Source organism: Hordeum vulgare, chromosome 6H (genome assembly GCF_904849725.1).
Source record: "Hordeum vulgare subsp. vulgare chromosome 6H, MorexV3_pseudomolecules_assembly, whole genome shotgun sequence".
Classification (NCBI taxonomy): domain Eukaryota; kingdom Viridiplantae; phylum Streptophyta; class Magnoliopsida; order Poales; family Poaceae; genus Hordeum; species Hordeum vulgare.
The window spans coordinates 559,347,161-559,367,279 of record NC_058523.1 but is presented as its reverse complement, the minus strand read 5'-3'; the positions used below and the strand labels follow the sequence as shown (position 1 = coordinate 559,367,279).

Genomic DNA, 20,119 nt, shown 5'->3' with positions numbered 1-20,119 from the left:
AGGGAAAACCACTTTGAACACATTGTGTGCAATCAAAACTGGTTCCCATCTATAGGTCGAAGAGACCAGCTCCCGAAACTGCTGCACCACCTGCTCAGCCGTCATTGTTCCACGTGCCACGGTAACAGTACCTGTGAAACCCGCATCCGGCGTATGGACCATTGCCGTAGCAGTTGGCGACTCAAAAAACATTAGTTCCTGACAACAAACACCATAAATAGTCACCACCGGCATTGGTCCAACCGTAAGAGGGCACTTAGCCGTGCCATGCTTAGGCTTCAAGCAAAACTCACAAAGCTCGGCCTTGCATTCGGAGACAAAGTGCCCCGTCTCGTTGCAACGATAACACGTCATTTTCTCCTTCTTGTGTGCCCATTTGGAAGGTCGATCACCCCCCTCCAGCTTGCCATTAGCATTATTCTTATCAACCGGGTTAGGATCAGCGCCAGCACCTTGACCCTGTAGCTGATTAGGATCCTTGACAGCCTCCTTTGCCGGCCCCAACTTATTGGGCTCACGAAGATTCTCATCTTCTTTTTCCACTGGTAAGTCCTGAGGCGGGAGAGGGGGCTTCGGCTTCCTGCCCCCTCCTCTGCCACCCCAGTTCGGTCTGAAGCCACCTCAGATGAATAGTGTGTTGGGGTGTAGAAAAACCACTCAGATGAATAGTGTGTTGGGGTGTAGAAAAACCACTCAGATGAATAGTGTGTTGGGGTGTAGAAAAATCACTCTCAGATGATTATTGCTAGCTAATCTACAGAGGCTTCAGAAACAGCGCGCAACAGTAAATAGGTACTAAACCTTTTCTCCCCAACAAGACCACGTACATGATCAGGCTGTCTCTCTCTCTTCAGCTCAGGGCACAACTCCGTGGAGGCTGCAATCTCAACGCTCCATCTCTATTTCCTTATGTTGCGCAATATTAATAGAAGAGTATTTGACATGGGGAATGCTAACTGCAATTGCTCTTTCTGTGTACACATGCTCATTCGCAGCAAAATAAAAATCTCAGGTGAAGTTGTTACTCAGAATTTCAGGTACAGTAAATTGATTATACCAACAAATCTGTCAAATGCAGTACATAGAAGATCGCTCTCAAAACGGAGAGCTAACATCACACCGTCATAAATTTAAGCACACAACAGAGTATTTAAATTGGCTGGTGTTGCTTGAGAGAGAGGAGTGTCTTGAAGATGCCCACTAGAACACCAACCACGGAAAAGACTGTGACAATGGTTCTGAAATTGTTGTAGATGAACTTGTGCACCTGGATCCACATCCACCTTTTGACCTTGTAGCTCTCAGTGCGTCTCAGGATGCGGTGGTACGAACGGCCGGCAGACAAGTGCTTGGTAAGGCTCTTGAAGAACTCGAGCATCTCCTTGTTTGTGAGTTCTCCTTGCACAATATGCTTCGTTCGTAGCTCATGCACATCCTCCTCCCGGTCCATGAGCATCGAAATGAGGGCGATATACGAGCAGACGGCCATCTCTTCATCATCTTCTTGGTACCCTGATGTCATGCATACCTCGAAAGCCGCCATATTTACAAGCCAACATGCCATTGTACTGCTTAGAACCACTGGAGTCAGGAAAAGCTCACCAAAGAGGGGTCCTTTCCTGATGCCGATTTCTGTGAAACTTCCTGTCTTGATGGCTTTCAGCTTGATGCCAATTTCTGCAAGCTCAATGGCACTTGTACATATTGACATTGAACTGAGTGTTTTCCTGGACTTGGCTGTCGATATATGTCTCTCTGTACGCAAGAGTCTAGGCTCACCAATTGTTCGGTTGCCAATTGTTCGGTTGCCCATCTTCCTTATTGAAACTATTTGATCAGTGTAGGCTATATTGCTGGCTTCGATGGTCTTCTTCCTGTTTGTTTTGTAGAACCGGAGGAGACCAAGGAGGTGTGGCGGCTTGTACTCTTCATCCATGTACGGAAGGATTTCTTCTGGTCTGGTGTGATACATACGGTTTGTGAGACCTTCTCCCATCATTGAAATTCTCTTCTTCACTGCCACAGACCTAAAGTTGAGGAGGGTTTCCACAACCAACCATGGGAGCTGGTTCTCCAGCAGCATCACATCATTATAGATATGCTCTGCATTGGAGCTAAAAAAGCATAGCATCTCTGGATCTAAGAACTTCTCCATGTCACCACTAAGCATAAACTCGAGCAAGAAACATGCATCATAGAACATCATAGCCGCAAAGTCAGCATGACTGATACATGGCGCCGTGTCGTCACCGTAGAAGCGGCGGGCCTTGTCTGCAACCTTGACGACAGCCTCATAGATTTTCTCAAGCGAGTGGCCTGACCCGGTGGTGAAGTGGTAGGCAGCCACGTGCTTCACCTTCTCCATCTGCCCAAGGTGGGGTGAGCCGTGGTGGTAAGGACCGATGGCCACGACCCTCGGCACGATGTAATGGCTGCCGAGACCGCGTAGGCTTGCAGGGAACCTATGCATCTTCTCTTGTCTCTTGTTGAAATCAACCTTGAACTCCTCTGCTGCTTTCTTCAGGTACTCCTTCTCAACCGGAGCTGGTACTGCTTCTGCAAATTCCACGATTTCCTCATCTTCAACTTGCTTGCGGCTATAGCTAGGAATGCCACGCACATCTCTGATCTCAAAGGGGAAAGCAGCCTTAAACTCTTGAGCTGATTTCTTCATGTACTCCTCCTCAGCCAGGGGAGCTACTCCTGCTTGTGCTGAGTCCATGGCCATGGCCTCCACCGTCGAATCAGACGACAGACACCGAAATACGATGGATGTTTGCCCGGGGTTGGGGGGGGGGGTTGGGGGTGATAGTTCGGATCCTTGAGCCATCAAATCACGCTTTGCTTGATGACAAGCCAACGAACCTATACCTCTCCTGGGCATTTGAAATACCTTGTGATGGTCTCATGTTCTCATGTCTAAAGTAGTAGTACCACACATTCGGCCAGCAGCCTTAACATGCACGCAAGGGACAATTAAGAGATACCTTCCCTTCCATTTCCTCTAGTAATAATGCATTTCCTACACCTTCAACGGTTCTTCAATTGTAGTAGCGCACACACAAAAAATGGTAACACAGTAATATTTTTTTTACAGTGCATTGCAATACATGAGAGCACGTTATTATATGAACGATCTAACGGATGAGACTAGTTGGGTTTTATTAAGGCCCAAAAGTATTTTCGACCTTAAAAATTATTTAAGTTTAGTTGATCCAATTAAGTCCAGGGATATTATTGTCCTAAAATTTTGAATTAAGTTAATTACATTAACATAGCACTTAATTACAAATAAATGTAATCGTGTCGTGGTCATTTCAATTTGCGTTAGAGCGGTTCCTCATCTCATCTCCTCTCGAACCCTAATATCTCGCGAACACATTGCCGCCGTCGATCACCGCCGATCAGCACCGCGGGCACTCGTCGTGCCACTCCCTCCTCCTCCCGCTCTCTCGCACATGATCCCCCTCGGGTTATGCAGCACCAGATCTTCCGAGGAGCCGCCTAATCCCCTCCTTCCCTGATTGGACACCCCTTCCCCGACGCGAGGCCAGATCATCTTCATCGCCGTCCATCAACTTTACGCGCCGTATCTTCATAACAACCTCTGAGATGTAAGTGCCTAGCCATCTCTAATCTTATCTGGCCCCTTCTGCGTAGTACCGATAGGATCTCAGATTTTATTAGGGTTTAGGATATGTAATGTGAGAAAGTTGTGACTATATTTCGATTGAAAGGAGGTGTAATTCGGAATTAGTTAGGACATCTTTTGGACTTAGTTTGGGTTATGTGGCATGAGAAAGTTGACAGCTGATTTGGATTCAAAGAAAATGTAGTTTGGATTTAGTTAGGAGATATTTTGTATTGAGTTTGGAGTTATTTTGGATTTAGTTAGGAATTGAGTTTTGAGTTATTTTGGATTTAGTGAGGGAATATTTTTGAATTGAGTTTGGCGTTATTTTGGATTTATTTAGGAGATTTGATCTATGAAGGTGGATTTATCTGGGCGTGATTAGTCACGACATTTGAAGGATTACTCACATCATTTTGGATTTAGTTAGGGCATATTTCATACTTAGTTAGAGCTTTTGACGAACTGAGTTAGGTAAATGAATACAAACTGAATTTTTTCAATTATTTAAGCAGCAAAGTGCATAATTATTCCGTATGCTAGCCATCCGTAACATTGCATATGTGTTTTCGTTGGCAGACATGGATAATAAAGGCAACACAGGCGAAAATATGAGCGATAAAGACAAGGATGACATGGACATGGGTGATAGAGGCAAGGAAGGCAGAGACATGGATGATAATGACAATAAGGATGTAGGCATGAACAACAAAGAAATGGATGGTAAAACCATGGATGATAAGAACAACAAGGATGTATGCAAGGATGACATAGACATGTATGGTAAAGACATGGATGATGTAGGCATGCAAGACAAAGTAATTGATGGTTAAGGCACAGATGGTACAGACGTACATATAGACCTAGACGAGTATATGAAATACATAGAGATCGTGAAGAAGAGTTGCAGGACTGAGGAAGAATCCTACATGTTCTACGTAGACTATGCGAGAGAGAAAATGTTTTGATGTTAGAAAGAATGATCTGAAGTACAGGGGTTCAAAACAAAATGCATAAGGGTGGTCGTACAAGTGCTGCAAACAAGGATGGCGGGCCCTTAAATTGTCATGCACCAATGTGAATGGTTCATTATCGTAGTAATACACATGTTCATAATATTGGTGCCAAAAGATGCAAAGTAGTAATGATAGTACCACTTACTTGTGGCACTGACACTGAGTCATATTGGTGTAAAACGCATAAAGAGGCTCCATACTGATGGATCTTTGGACTCATTCGTTTTTGAATCGTTTGAGACATGCGAACCATGCCTATTGGTGTAAACGCATGAAGAAACTCCATGCTGATGGATCGTTTGGACTCACTTGATTTTGAATCACTTGAGACATGCGAATTATGCCACATGGGCAAGATGACTGAAGGCCTCGTTTTCCATTGAGATGGAACAAGAAAGTAACTTATTGGAAGTAATGCATTTTGATGTATGCAGTCCAATGAGTGCTGAGGCACGCAGTGGATATCATTATGTTCTTACTTCACAGATAATTTGAGTAGATACTGGTATATTTACTTGATGAAACACAAGCCTGAATTATTAAAAGGTTCAAACAATTTCAGAGTGAAGTTGAAGACAGGCCCGACCCATAGGTCGGGCAAACGGGGCACCCGCCCTGGGCTCGAGCAGGCAGGGGCCCCAGCCCAGGTAGTGTTTCTTCAGCAAGTGTGACGATAAACAGCGAAAAAGGTCCAACTCGCAAGTCCAATGAAGGAATCGTTGGCTAGTCAGAGTCCGTTGTTCGCACCATCGTTCTCCTCTCCGTGAGTCCTGTGCTTACCCAAATCGCGAACTCCTGGAACAGCACCGCCCCTCCAACTCCTTTTTGATTCCAAGGTCGCATCCATCCATTAATGGATATCTAAGTCGTGAATTCATTCCCAGTCGCTTCTCTTTCCTTCTCAACATTCTGCTCACTCCCCAACAACAATATGTTGGCGAGACTGAGATGGTACGTGTCCTTATTTCCTGTAATCTCGTTCTTCAATTCAAAGATTCACTAATAAATTGGATCTATATTGTGTGGGAGCTATATTGCTTCATTGCTATCATGATACAATTCTTTTAATCAGTAAATAGTTGTACTGCCAGTTTTAGAGTCCAAAGATCATAAATCTATGTTATGTACCAGATATTTACTTTGTTATTAAAGTACATTTTTTGAGCTTTTGTGTGTTTAAAAGGGCCCCTTAATCTTGACTTGCCCGTGGGCCCTGAATATCTGTGGGCCGGCCCTGGTTGAAGATCGTCGTGACAAGAGGATAATATATCTACAATGTGATCGTAGAGGTGAATATCTGAGTTGCGAGTTTGGTACACATTTACGACAATGTGGAAATTGTTTCACAACTGATGCCGCCTGGAACACCATAGTGCGATGGTGTGTCCTAATATCGTAGCCGCACCCTATCAGATATGGTGCATACTATGATGTCTCGTATCGAATTACCACTATAGTTTTGGGGTTATGCATTAGAGATAAACACATTCACTTTAAACAGGTTACCACATAAGTTCTGTTGAGATGACACTCTATGAACTGTGGTTTGGAGAAACCTAAGCTTTCGTTTTTTAAAAATTTGGGGCTATGATGCTTATGTCCAAAGGCTTCGGTCTAATAAGATCAAAGCCAAAGCGGATAAATGCATCTTCATAAGATATCCAAAACAGTTGGGTATACCCCTATCTCAGATCCAGAAGCAAAGTGTTTGTTTCAGTAAATGGGTCCTTTCTCAAGAAATAGTTTTTTTTAAGAATTGAGTGTGAGGATTGATGTCTACTACGCAATCTTCTCCTTGTAGACGTTGTTGGGCCTCCAAGTGCATAGGTTTTTAGAACAGTAGCAATTTTCCCTCAAGTGGGTGACCTAAGGTTTATCAATCCGCGGGAGGCGTAGGATGAAGATGGTCTCTCTCAAGCAACCCTGCAACCAAATAACAAAGAGTCTCTTGTGTCCCCAACACACCCAATACAATGGTAAGTTGTATAGGTGCACTAGTTCGGCGAAGAGATGGTGATACAAGTGCAATATGGATGGTAGATATAGGTTTTTATAATATGAAATTACAAAAACAGCAAGGTAACTAGTAACAAAAGTGAGCACGAACGGTATTGCAATGCGTGGAAACAAGGCCTAGGGTTCATACTTTCACTAGTGAAGATCTCTCAACAAAGATAACATAATTGTATCATATAACTAGCCCTCAACAGGCAACAAAGAGTCACTCCAAAGTCACTAATAGCGGAGAACAAACGAAGATATTATTGTCGGGTACGAAACCACCATAAAGTTATTCTTTCTGATCGATCTATTCAAGAGTTCGTACTAGAATAACACCTTAAGATACATATCAACCAAGACCCTAATGTCACATAGATACTCCATTGTCACCTCAAGTATCCGTGGGCATGATTATACGATATGCATCACACAATCTCAGAATCATCTATTCAACCAACACATAGAACTTCAAAGAGTTCCCCAAAGTTTCTACCGGAGAGTCAAAACGTGTGCAAACCCCTATGCATAGGTTCCCAATGTCACGAACCCACAAGTTGATCACCAAAACATACATCGAGTACTCACATGAATCCAAGTGTGCCAACCCATATGCATAGGTTCCCAATTGTCACAAACCCGCAAGTTGATCACAGCAGATAGACACGTGCAAGACATACATCAAGTGTTCCCAAAGACTCAATCCGATAAGATAACTCCAAAGGGGAAACTCAATTCATTACAAGAGGGAGAGGAGGAGGAACATCATAATATCCAACTATAGTAGCAAATCCCACGGTACATCGAGATCAAGACATCTCAAGAACACGAGAGAGATAGATCAAACACATAGCTACTGGTACATACCCTCAGCCCCGAGGGAGAACTACTCCCTCCTCGTCATGGAGATCGCCGGGATGATGAAGATGGCCACCGGAGATGGATTCCGGCAGGGTGCCGGAACGGGCTCCAGATTGGTTTTTGGTGGCTACGGAGGCTTGCGGCGGCGGAACTCCCGATCTAGGTTTCTTTCTGGAGGTTTCCGTATTTATAAGACCAGATGGCGTCGAGAACAAGTCAGGGGGACCCACGAGGAAGTCACAAGCCCTTTTGGTGCGACCAAGGGGGGTGGGGCGCCCTCCAGGCTTGTGGCTTCCTCGGGACTCTTCTCCGGTATCTTTTTCTTCCGGAATTTCTGATATTTTCCAAAAAAATCATCGTGAAAGATTTATTCCGTTTGGACTCCTCCTGAAAAAGGGTCAAAAACATGGAAAAAATATGAACTGGCACTTGGCGCTGAGTTAATAAGTTAGTCCCAAAAAATATATAAAAGGCATGCAAAACATCCAAAGTTTGACAAGATAATAGCATGAAACCATCAAAAATTATAGATACGTTGGAGACGTATCAAGCATCCCCAAGCTTAACTCCTGCTCGTCCTCGAGTAGGGAAGTGAAAAAGAATGAATTTTCGATGTTGAATGCTACCTAGCATAGTTGTCCTTTGCAACTTCTTTCACGTGACATGAATGTTCAGATCTGTAAGATTCAAAACAATAGTTTGCTACTGACATGAAAAGAATAATACTTCAAGCAAACTAGCAAGGTAATCATGAACTTTCAAAATAACAAGGCCAATGAAAGTTATCCCTACAAAATCATATAGTCTGGCTATGCTCCATCATCCCCACACAACTAATTTAGATCATGCACAACCCCGGAATTGGCCAAGTAATTGTTTTTGCACTCTTACTTCCTCAAACTTTTTATAACTATCACGCAATACATGAGCGCGAGCCATGGATATAGCACTATAGGTGGAATAGAGTGTGGTGGTCGTTGTGAGACAAAAAGGAGGAGATGGTCACATTGACTCGGCGTATCAAAAGGCTATGGAGATGCCCATTAATAGATATCAAGGTGAATGAGTATCGATTGCCATACAAAGGATGCACTAGAGCTATAAGTATGTGAAAGCTCAAAAGGAAAACTAGTGGGTGTGCATCCAACTTGCTTGCTCACGAAGACCTAGGGCAATTTTGAGGAAGCCCATCATTGGAATATACAGGCCAAGTTATATAATGAAGATTCCCACTAGTGTATATGGTGGTGACAAAACGAGAGGCTCTCAATCATGAAGAACATGGTGCTATCATGAAGCACAAGTGTGGAAAAAGATAGTAGCATTGTCCCTTCTCTTTTTTCATTTGGGCTCTGAGGCCTCTCTTTTTTCTTTTCTTTTCTTTTCTCTTTTTTTTGTTTTTGGGCTCTTTGACCTCTTTTTTTTATTTCCTCACATGGGACAATGCACTAATAATGATGATCATCACACTTTTATTTACTCACAGCTCAAAGCTCAGAACGATGATGACTCTATAGGAAATGCCTCGCGCAATGATCTAGCGTAGCAATGACATCAAAAAGAGGACAAGCCATGAAAACATCATGCTAGGTATCTTATGATCATGCAAAGCAATATGACAATGATGGCAAAAGTCATGAGACGGAACGGTGAAAGTTGCATAGCAATATATCTCGGAATGACTATGAAAATGCCATAATAGGTAGGTATGGTGGCTGTTTTGAGGGAGGCATATGGTGGTTTTGTGCACCGGCGAGAGTTGCGCGGTACTAGAGAAGCTAGCAATGGTGGAAGGGTGAAAGTGCGTATAATCCATGGACTCAACATTAGTCATAAAGAACTCACATATTTGTTGCGAAAGTTTTTATTAGTAATCGAAACAAAGTGCTAAACGCATACTCCGAGGGGAAGGGTTGTTAGGTGTTAACCATCGCGTGATCCCGACCTCAACACAAAGGATAACAACCAATAGATCAATTATGCTCCGACTTCCTAACATAGCGGTTCACCATACGTGCATGCTACGGGAATCACTAACTTCAACACAAGTATCTCTAGATTCACAACACCCTACTAACATAACTCTTAATATTACCGAATCCACGTCTCAAAACTAATTGAGAGGAATCAAAACTTTTCTTTCTATTCAATGCACATGAAGATGGAGGTCTTTGTATCCTCTTTGGGTACCTATCACATTTGGGACTACTTTCATAGCATAAGCCAACTACCAAATCACGCACCGCCGTGCTCTAAAGATATAAGTTAAGCACAAGAGCAAAAGTATCTAGCTCAAAAGATATAAGTGAAGCACAAGAGCAAAAGTATCTAGCTCAAAAGATATAAGTGAAGCACTATGAGCATTCTAGCAGAATCACGATGAGTGCATGTCTCTCTCTCTCAAAAATGTGTGCAGCAAGGATTATTGTGACCAAACAAAAATAAAAGACTCCTAAGATACAAGACGCTCCAAGCAAAACACATATCATGTGGTGAATAAAAATATAGCTCCAAGTAATGTTACTGATGGATTGAAGACGAAAGAGGGGATGCCTTCCCGGGGCATCCCCAAGCTTATGCTTTTTGGTATCCTTGAATTTGGCTTGGGATGCCTTGGGCATCCCCAAGCTTGAGCTCTTTCCACTCCTTATCTCTTTGTCAATGAGAACATCATCCAAAACTTGAAAACTTCACAACACAAAACTTAAACAGAAACTTGTGATAACATTAGTACAAGAAAAAAAACTACCACTTCTTTTGGTACTGTAGCAAACTTGAATTATACCTCTATTGATGTTAGGCTACTGTATTATCACTTTTCCATGGCTAGTACCTCCTGATACTAACCATAGTTTCATCAAAACAAGCAACCAACTCAACAAAAACAGAATCTGTCAAAAACAGACCAGTCTGTAGCAATCTGTATACTTCATATATACTTTTGGTACCTCAAAAAATCTGAAAACTTACGAAGGCCTTATCAAAAAGCATATCAATCAGCAGCAAAAATAATCAACTCAAAAGCTCTTTCTAAATAAAAATGAAAAATAATTTCATGAGCAGAAAGTTTCTGTCTTTTTCCAGCATGATCAAACAACTATCACCCAAGCTATCATAAAGGCTTTACTTGGCACAAACACTAATTAAAACACAAAAAACACAATCACAATAGAATTATGATGGTGTGGAAAAAGCAAAACAGAAAGTAAAAGGCAAAAATAAATTCGTTGGGTTGCCTCCCAACAAGCGCTATTGTTTAACGCCCTTAGCTAGGCATTGATTTCAATGATGCTCACATAAAGGGTAAGGATTGAAACACAACGAGAGCATCATGGAGCATATGGCTAGCACATTTAAGTCTAACCCACTTCCTATGCATAGGGATTTTGTGATCAAAAAATTTATTGGAACAGGAATCAACTACCATAGGAAGGCAAAACAAGCATAGCTTCAAAAATTTCAACACATGGAGAGGAAGCTTGATACTATTGCAATAAGTAGAAGCATATGATCCTCTCTCATAGTAATTTTCAGTAGCATCATGAATGAATTCAACAATATAACCAGCACCTTAGGCTTTCTTTTCATGATCTACAAGCATAGAAATTTTGCTACTCTCCACATAAGGAAATCTATTCTCAAGAATAGTAGTGGGAGTATTGTAAAAGACTTGAGCACTACAAATCGTGTCCACAATGAAAAAGCAAGGTTTAGAAAAGGGGTTTTTGAAAGTATGACAAGTTTTATCATCCCTCTTCTTCAAAGCATAAGTATCCTCACAATAATCATCATAGATAGGGGGCAAGCTTTCATCAAAATGATTTTGATCATTCAAAGTGGAAGAACTAAAAAGATCATCTTCATCAAATATAGCATCCCCAAGCTTGTGGCTTTGCATATCATTAGCATCATGGGTATTCAAATAATTCATGCTAAGAACATTGCAATCGTGCTCAACATTCACATATTCTATGCCAAGCATTCTATATAATTCTTCTTTCAGCACTTGAGCACAATTTTCCTTCCCATCATGCTCACAAAAGACATTGAAAAGATGGAGCATATGAGGCATCCTCAATTCCATTTTTTTGTAGTTTTCTAGCGAAAGAACAAGAAACAAAAATATTCAATTGCAAGATGAAAATATATACCTTCAAGCGCCAACCTCCCCGGCAACGGCGTAACAAAATTGCTTGATGTCTACTATGCAACCTTCTTCTTGTAGACGTTGTTGGGCCTCCAAGTGCAGAGGTTTGTAGAACAGTCGCAATTTTCCCTCAAGTGGGTGACTTAAGGTTTATCAATCCGCGGGAGGCATAGGATGAAGATGGTCTCTCTCAAGCAACCCCGCAACCAAATAACAAAGAGTCTCTTGTGTCCACAACACACCCAATAGATGTTGGAATTATGCCCTAGAGGCAATAATAAATATAGTTATTATTCTAATTCCTGTATCAAGATAATCGTTTATTATCCATGCTATAATTGTATTGAATGAATACTTATATACATGTGTGGATACATAGACAAAACACTGTCCCTAGCAAGCCTCTAGTTGGCTAGCCAGTTGATCAAAGATAGTTAGGGTCTTCTGATTATGAACAAGGTGTTGTTGCTTGATAACTGGTTCACGTCATTAGGAGAATCACGTGATGGACTAGACCCAAACTAATAGACGTAGCATATTGATCGTGTCATTTTGTTGCTACTGCTTTCTGCGTGTCAAGTATTTGTTCCTATGACCATGAGATCATATAACTCACTGACACCGGAGGAATGCTTTGTGTGTATCAAACGTCGCAACGTAACTGGGTGACTATAAAGATGCTCTACAGGTATCTCCGAAGGTGTTAGTTGAGTTAGTATGGATCAAGACTGGGATTTGTCACTCCGTGTGAACGGAGAGGTATCTCGGGGCCCACTCGGTAATACAACATCACACACAAGCCTTGCAAGCAATGTAACTTAGTGTAAGTTGCGGGATCTTGTATTACGGAACGAGTAAAGAGACTTGCCAGTAAACGAGATTGAAATAGGTATACGGATACTGACGATCGAATCTCGGGCAAGTAACATACCGAAGGACAAAGGGAATGACATACGGGATTATATGAATCCTTGGCACTGAGGTTCAAACGATAAGATCTTCGTAGAATATGTAGGATCCAATATGGGCATCCAGGTCCTGCTATTGGATATTGACCGAGGAGTCACTCGGGTCATGTCTACATAGTTCTCGAACCCGCAGGGTCTGCACACTTAAGGTTCGACGTTGTTTGATGTGTATTTGAGTTATATGGTTGGTTACGGAATGTTGTTCGGAGTCCCGGATGAGATCACGGACGTCACGAGGGTTTCCGGAATGGTCCGGAAACAATGATTGATATATAGGATGACCTCATTTGATTACCGGAAGTTTTCGGAGTTACCGGGAATGTACCGGAAATGACGAATGGGTTCCGGATGCTCACCGGGGGGCAACCCACCCCGGGGAAGCCCATAGGCCTTGGGAGTGGCACACCAGCCCTTAGTGGGCTGGTGGGACAGCCCAAGAAGGCCCTATGCGCCATAGGAAGAAAATCAAAGAGAAAAGAAAAAAAAAGGGAGGTGGGAAAAAGGGGAAGGACTCCTCCTTCCAAACCTAGTTGGATTCGGTTTGGAAGGGGAGGACTCCCCCCCTTGGCTCGGCCGAACCCCTTGGGGGTCCTTGGACCCTAAGGCAAGGCTCCCCCTCTTCCCCCTATATATACGGAGGTTTTAGGGCTGATTTGAGACAACTTTGCCACGGCAGCCCGACCACATATCTGTTGGGGAACGTCGCAAGGGAAACAAAAATTTTCCTACGCGCACGAAGACCTATCATGGTGATGTCCATCTACGAGAGGGGATGAGTGATCTACGTACCCTTGTAGATCGTACAGCAGAAGCGTTAGTGAACGCGGTTGATGTAGTGGAACGTCCTCACGTCCCTCGATCCGCCCCGCGAACAATCCCGCGATCAGTCCCACGATCTAGTACCGAACGGACGGCACCTCCGCGTTCAGCACACGTACAACTCGACGATGATCTCGGCCTTCTTGATCCAGCAAGAGAGACGGAGAGGTAGAAGAGTTCTCCGGCAGCGTGACGGCGCTCCGGAGGTTGGTGATGATCTTGTCTCTGCAGGGCTCCGCCCGAGCTCCGCAGAAACGCGATCTAGAGGAAAAACTATGGAGGTATGTGGTCGGGCAGCCGTGAGAAAGTCGTCTCAAATCAGCCCTAAAACCTCCGTATATATAGGTGGGAGGGAGGGGAGGAGGCAGCCTCAAAACCTAAAGGTTTGGCCGAAATTGGAGGTGGAGGAGTCCTACTCCAATCCTACTTGGAGTAGGATTCCACCTTCCCACTTGGAAACTCTTTCCACCTTGTGTTTTTTCCTTCTCAAACCTTATGGGCCTTAGTGGGAACTTATTCCAGCCCACTAGGGGCTGGTTTATCTCTTCCCATAGCCCATGAGACCCCTTGGGGCGTGACACCCCTCCCGATGGTCCCCGGCACCCCTCCCGGCACTCCCGGTACACTACCGATGAGCCCGAAACCTTTCCGGTAATGCACGAAAACCTTCCGGTAACCAAATGAGGTCATCCTATATATCAATCTTCGTTTCCGGACCATTCCGGAAACCCTCGTGACGTCCGTGATCTCATCCGGGACTCCGAACAACATTCGGTAACCAACCATATAACTCAAATACGCATAAAACAACGTCGAACCTTAAGTGTGCAGACCCTGCGGGTTCGAGAACTATGTAGACATGACCCGAGAGACTCCTCGGTCAATATCCAATAGCGGGACCTGGATGCCCATATTGGATCCTACATATTCTACGAAGATCTTATCGTTTGAACCTCAGTGCCAAGGATTCATATAATCCCGTATGTCATTCCCTTTGTCCTTCGGTATGTTACTTGCCCGAGATTCGATCGTCAGTATCCGTATACCTATTTCAATCTCGTTTACTGGCAAGTCTCTTTACTCGTTCCGTAATACAAGATCCCGCAACTTACACTAAGTTACATTGCTTGCAAGGCTTGTGTGTGATGTTGTATTACCGAGTGGGCCCCGAGATACCTCTCCGTTCACACGGAGTGACAAATCCCAGTCTTGATCCATACTAACTCAACTAACACCTTCGGAGATACCTGTAGAGCATCTTTATAGTCACCCAGTTACGTTGCGACGTTTGATACACACAAAGCATTCCTCCGGTGTCAGTGAGTTATATGATCTCATGGTCATAGGAATAAATACTTGACACGCAGAAACAGTAGCAACAAAATGACACGATCAACATGCTACGTCTATTAGTTTGGGTCTAGTCCATCACATGATTCTCCTAATGATGTGATCCCGTTATCAAGTGACAACACTTGCCTATGGCCAGGAAACCTTGACCATCTTTGATCAACGAGCTAGTCAACTAGAGGCTTACTAGGGACAGTGTTTTGTCTATGTATCCACACAAGTATTGTGTTTCCAATCAATACAATTATAGCATGGATAATAAACGATTATCATGAACTAAGAAATATAATAATAACTAATTTCTTATTGCCTCTAGGGCATATTTCCAACAGTCTCCCACTTGCACTAGAGTCAATAATCTAGTTCACATCACCATGTGATTCCAACGAATCCAACACCCATATAGTTATGGGGTCTGATCATGTCTTGCTTGTGAGAGAGGTTTTAGTCAACGGTTCGGAAACTTTCAGATCCGTGCGTTCTTTACAAATCTTTATGTCATCTTATAGATGCTGCTACTACGTGCTATTCAGAAATGCTCCAAATATCCACTCTACTATATGAATCCGTTTCACTACTCATAGTTATTCAGATTAGTGTCAAAGCTTGCATCGACGTTACCCTTTACGACGAACTCTTTAACCACCTCCATAATCGAGAAAAAAATCCTTAGTCCATTTGTTACTAAGGATAAATTTTGACCGCTGCTAGTGATTCAAACATGGATCACTCTCTGTACCTCTCAACATACTTTGAGTCAAGGCACACTTCAGGTGCGGTACACAGCATGGCATACTTTAGATTCTACGGCTAAGGCATAGAAGACGACCTTCATCTATTCTCTTTATTCTGCCGTGGTCGGGTTTTGAGTCTTACTCAAATTCACACCTCACAACGCAACCAAGAACTCCTTCTTTGCTGGTCTATTTTGAACTCTTTCAAAAACTTGTCAAGGCATGCATCTTGTTGAAACTTCTATTAAGCGCTTTCGATCTATCTCCATAGATCTTTGATGCTCAACCTTCAAGTAGCGTAATCCAGGTACTCCTTTGAAAACTTCTTTCAAACAACCTTGTATGCTTTACAGAAATTCTACATTACTTCTGATCCACAATATGTCAACCACATATACCTATCAGAAATTCTATAGTGCTCCCACTCACTTCTTTGGAAATACAAGTTTCTCATAAACCTTGTACACACCCAAAATCTTTGATCATCTCATCAAAGTGCTTATTCCAACTCCGAGATGCTTGCACCAGTCCATTGAAGGATCACTGGAGCTTGCATACTTGCTAGTATCTTTAGGATCGACAAAACCTTCTGGTTGTATCACATACAATGTTTGCTCAAGGAAACCGTCGAGGAAACAATGTTTTGACATCCTACGTGCAATATTTCATAAATAATGCAGCAACTACTAACATAATTCTAACAGACCTTTAGCATCGCTACGAGTGAGAAAGACTCATCATAGTCAACTGTTTGATCTTGTCGAAAACATCTTTGCGACAAGTCGAGCTTTTCTTAATAGTGACTTATCACCATCATCGTCTGTCTTCTTTTAAAGATCCATTTTAGCCCAATAGTCCTATGACCATCAAGTAGTTCTACCAAAGTCTACACTTTGTTTTCACACATGGATCCTCTCTCGGATTTTATGGCTTCCAGCCATTTGTCGGAATCTGGGCCCACCATCGCTTTCTCCATAACTCGTAGGTTCACTGTTGCTCAACAACATGACCTCCAAGACAGGGTTACCATACTACTCTGCAGCAGTACGCGACCTTGTCGACCTACGAGGTTTGTAGTAACTTGATTCGAAGCTTAATGATCACCATCATCAGCTTCCACTTCAATTGGTGTAGGCGCCACAGGAACAACTTCCTACGCCCTGCTACACACTGGTTGAAGTGATGGTTCAATAACCTCATCAAGTTCTACTACCCTCCCACTCAATTCTTTCGAGAGAAACCTTTTCTCGAGAAAGGATCCGTTTCTAGAAACAAACACTTTGCTTTCGGATCTGAGATAGGAGATGTACCCAACTGTTTTGGATATCCTGTGAAGATGCTTTTATCCGCTTTGGGTTCGAGCTTATCAGACTGAAACTTTTTCACATAAGTTTCGAAGCCCCAAACTTTCAAGAAACGACAGTTTAGATTTCTCTAAACCTCAGTCTAGACTATGTCATCTCAACGGAAATACGCGGTGCCCCATTTAAAGTGAATGTGGTTGTCTCTAATGCATAACCCATAAACGATAGTGGTAATTCGATAAGAGACATCCCAGCATGCACCATACTAAATAGTGCGTGGCTATGATGTTCAGACACATCATCACACCATGATGTTCCAGGTGGCATGAACTGTGAAACAATTTCCACATTGTCTTAACTGTGTACCAAAAACTCGTAACTCAGATATTCATTTCTATGATCATATCGTAGACAGTTCATCCTCTTGTTACGACGAACTTCACTCTGAAACAGAATTGAACTTTTCAATATTTCAGACTTGTGATTCATTAAGTAAATACTCCTGTATCTACTCAAGTCGTCAGTGAAGTAAGAACATAATGATATCCACTGCGTGCCTCAACACTCACTGGACTGCATACATCAAAATGTATCACTTCCAACAAGTTACTATCTTGTTTCATCTCAATGAAAACAAGGCCTTGCTCATGTGGTATGATTTGCATGTCACTAGTGATTCGAAATCAGGTGAGTAAAGATCCATCAGCATGGAGCCTCTTCATGCAATTTATACTAACATGACTCAAGCGGCAGTGCCACAAGTAAGTGGTACTATCATCATTTAACTCGTATCTTTTGGCACCAATGTGTAACACTACAATCGAGATTCAATAAACCATTGAAGGTGATTATTCAAGCAAATAGAGTAACCATTATTCCTTTTGAATGAATAATCGTATTGCAATAAACACGATCCAATCATGTTCATGCTTAACGCAAGCACCAAATAACAATTATTTAGGTTCAACACCAATCCCGATGGTAAAGGGGGCGTGTGACGTTTGATCATATCAACCTTGGAAACACTTCCAACACGTATCGTCACCTCGCCTTTAGCTAGTCTCCGTTTATGCCGTAGCTTTCATTTCGCGTTACTAATCACTTAGCAACCGAACCAGTATCCAATACCCTCGTGCTACTAGGAGTACTAGTAAAGTACACATCAACATTATGTATATCAAATATACTTCTCTCGACTTTTGCCAGCCTTCTTATCTACCAAGTATCTAGAGTTGCTCCGCCTCAGTGACTGTTCCCCTTATTACAGAAGCACTTAGTCTCGGGTTTGGGTTTAATCTTGGGTCTCTTCATTAGTGCAGCAACTGTTTTGCCGTTTCACGAAGTATCCCTTCTAGCCCTCGCCTTTCTTGAAACTTAGTGGTTTTTCAAACCATCAACTATTGATGCTCCTTCTTGATTTCTACTTTCGCAGTGTCAAACGTCGCGAATCTCTCAAAGATCATTGTATCTATCCTTGATATGTTATAGTTCATCACGAAGCTCTCAAAGCTTGGTGGCAGTGACTTTTGGAGAACCATCACTATCTCATCTGGAAGATTAGCTCCCACTTGATTCAAGTGATTGTCGTACTCAGACAATCTGAGCACACGCTCAACGATTGAGCTTTTCTCCTTTACTTTGTGGTCAAAGAATTTTGTTGGAGGTCTCGTACCACTTAACAAGGGCACAAGCATGAAATCACAATTTCATCTCTTTAGAACATCACTTATGTTCCGTGACGTTTTAAAACGTTTTCGGTGCCTTGCTTCTAAGCCATTAAGTACTTTGCACTGAACTATCGTGTAGTCATCAGAAACGTGTATGTCGGATGTTCACAGCATCCACAGACGACGCTCGAGGTGCAGCACACCGAGTGGTGCATTAAGGACATAAGCCTTCTGCGCAGCAACGAGGACAATCCTCGGTTTTACAGACTCAGTCTGCAAAGTTTGCTACTATCAATTTTCAACTAAATTTTCTCTAGGAACATAAAAAAACAGTAGAGCTATAGCGCAAGCTACATCGTAATTCGCAAAGACCATTAGACTATGTTCATGACAATTAGTTCAATTAATCATATTACTTAAGAACTCCCACTCAAAAAGTACATCTCTCTAGTCATTTGAGTGGTACATGATCCAAATCCACTATCTCAAGTCCGATCATCACGTGAGTCGAGAATAGTTTCAGTGGTAAGCATCCCTATGCTAATCATATCAACTATACGATTCATGCTCGACCTTTCGGTCTCATGTGTTCCGAGGCCATGTCTGCACATGCTAGGCTCGTCAAGCTTAACCCGAGTGTTCTGCGTGTGCAACTGTTTTGCACCCGTTGTATGTGAACGTTGAGTCTATCACACCCGATCATCACGTGGTGTCTCGAAACGAAGAACTGTCGCAACGGTGCACAGTCGGGGAGAACACAACTTCGTCTTGAAATTTTAGTGAGAGATCACCTCATAATGCTACCGTCGTTCTAAGCAAAATAAGGTGCATAAAAGGATTAACATCACATGCAATTCATAAGTGACATGATATGGCCATCATCACGTGCTTCTTGATCTCCATCACCAAAGCACCGGCACGATCTTCTTGTCACCGGCGCCACACCATGATCATCCATCAACGTGTTGCCATCGGGGTTGTCGTGCTACTTATGCTATTACTACTAAAGCTACATCCTAGCAAAATAGTAAACGCATCTGCAAGCACAAACGTTAGTATAAAGACAACCCTATGGCTCTTGCCGGTTGCCGTACCATCGACGTGCAAGTCGATATTTCTATTACAACATGATCATCTCATACATCCAATATATCACATCACATCGTTGGCCATATCACATCACAATCATACCCTGCAAAAACAAGTTAGACGTCCTCTAATTTTGTTGTTGCATGTTTTACGTGGTGACCGAGGGTATCTAGTAGGATCGCATCTTACTTACGCAAACACCACAACGGAGATATATGAGTTGCTATTTAACCTCATCCAAGGACCTCCTCGGTCAAATCCGATTCAACTAAAGTTGGAGAAACAGTCACTTGCCAGTCATCTTTGAGCAAAGGGGGTTACTCGTAACGATGAAACCAGTCTCTCGTAAGCGTACGAGTAATGTCGGTCCAAGCCGCTTCAATCCAACAATACCGCGGAATCAAGAAAAGACTAAGGAGGGCAGCAAAACGCACATCACCGCCCACAAAAACTTTTGTGTTCTACTCGAGAAGACATCTACGCATGAACCTAGCTCATGATGCCACTGTTGGGGAACGTCGCAAGGGAAACAAAA

At 42.8% G+C, this 20,119-nt stretch overlaps 1 protein-coding gene across 1 annotated transcript; it reads right to left on the bottom strand.

The window, feature by feature from the left end:
* Positions 1-1,131: 1,131 nt before the first annotated feature.
* LOC123404161 (UPF0481 protein At3g47200-like) lies at positions 1,132-2,716 on the bottom strand. The gene has a single exon (XM_045098080.1). The coding sequence runs from the start codon at positions 2,672-2,674 to the stop codon at positions 1,151-1,153; it is 1,524 nt and encodes a 507-aa protein (XP_044954015.1). The 5' UTR covers positions 2,675-2,716; the 3' UTR covers positions 1,132-1,150.
* Between the last annotated feature and the right edge of the window lie 17,403 nt (positions 2,717-20,119).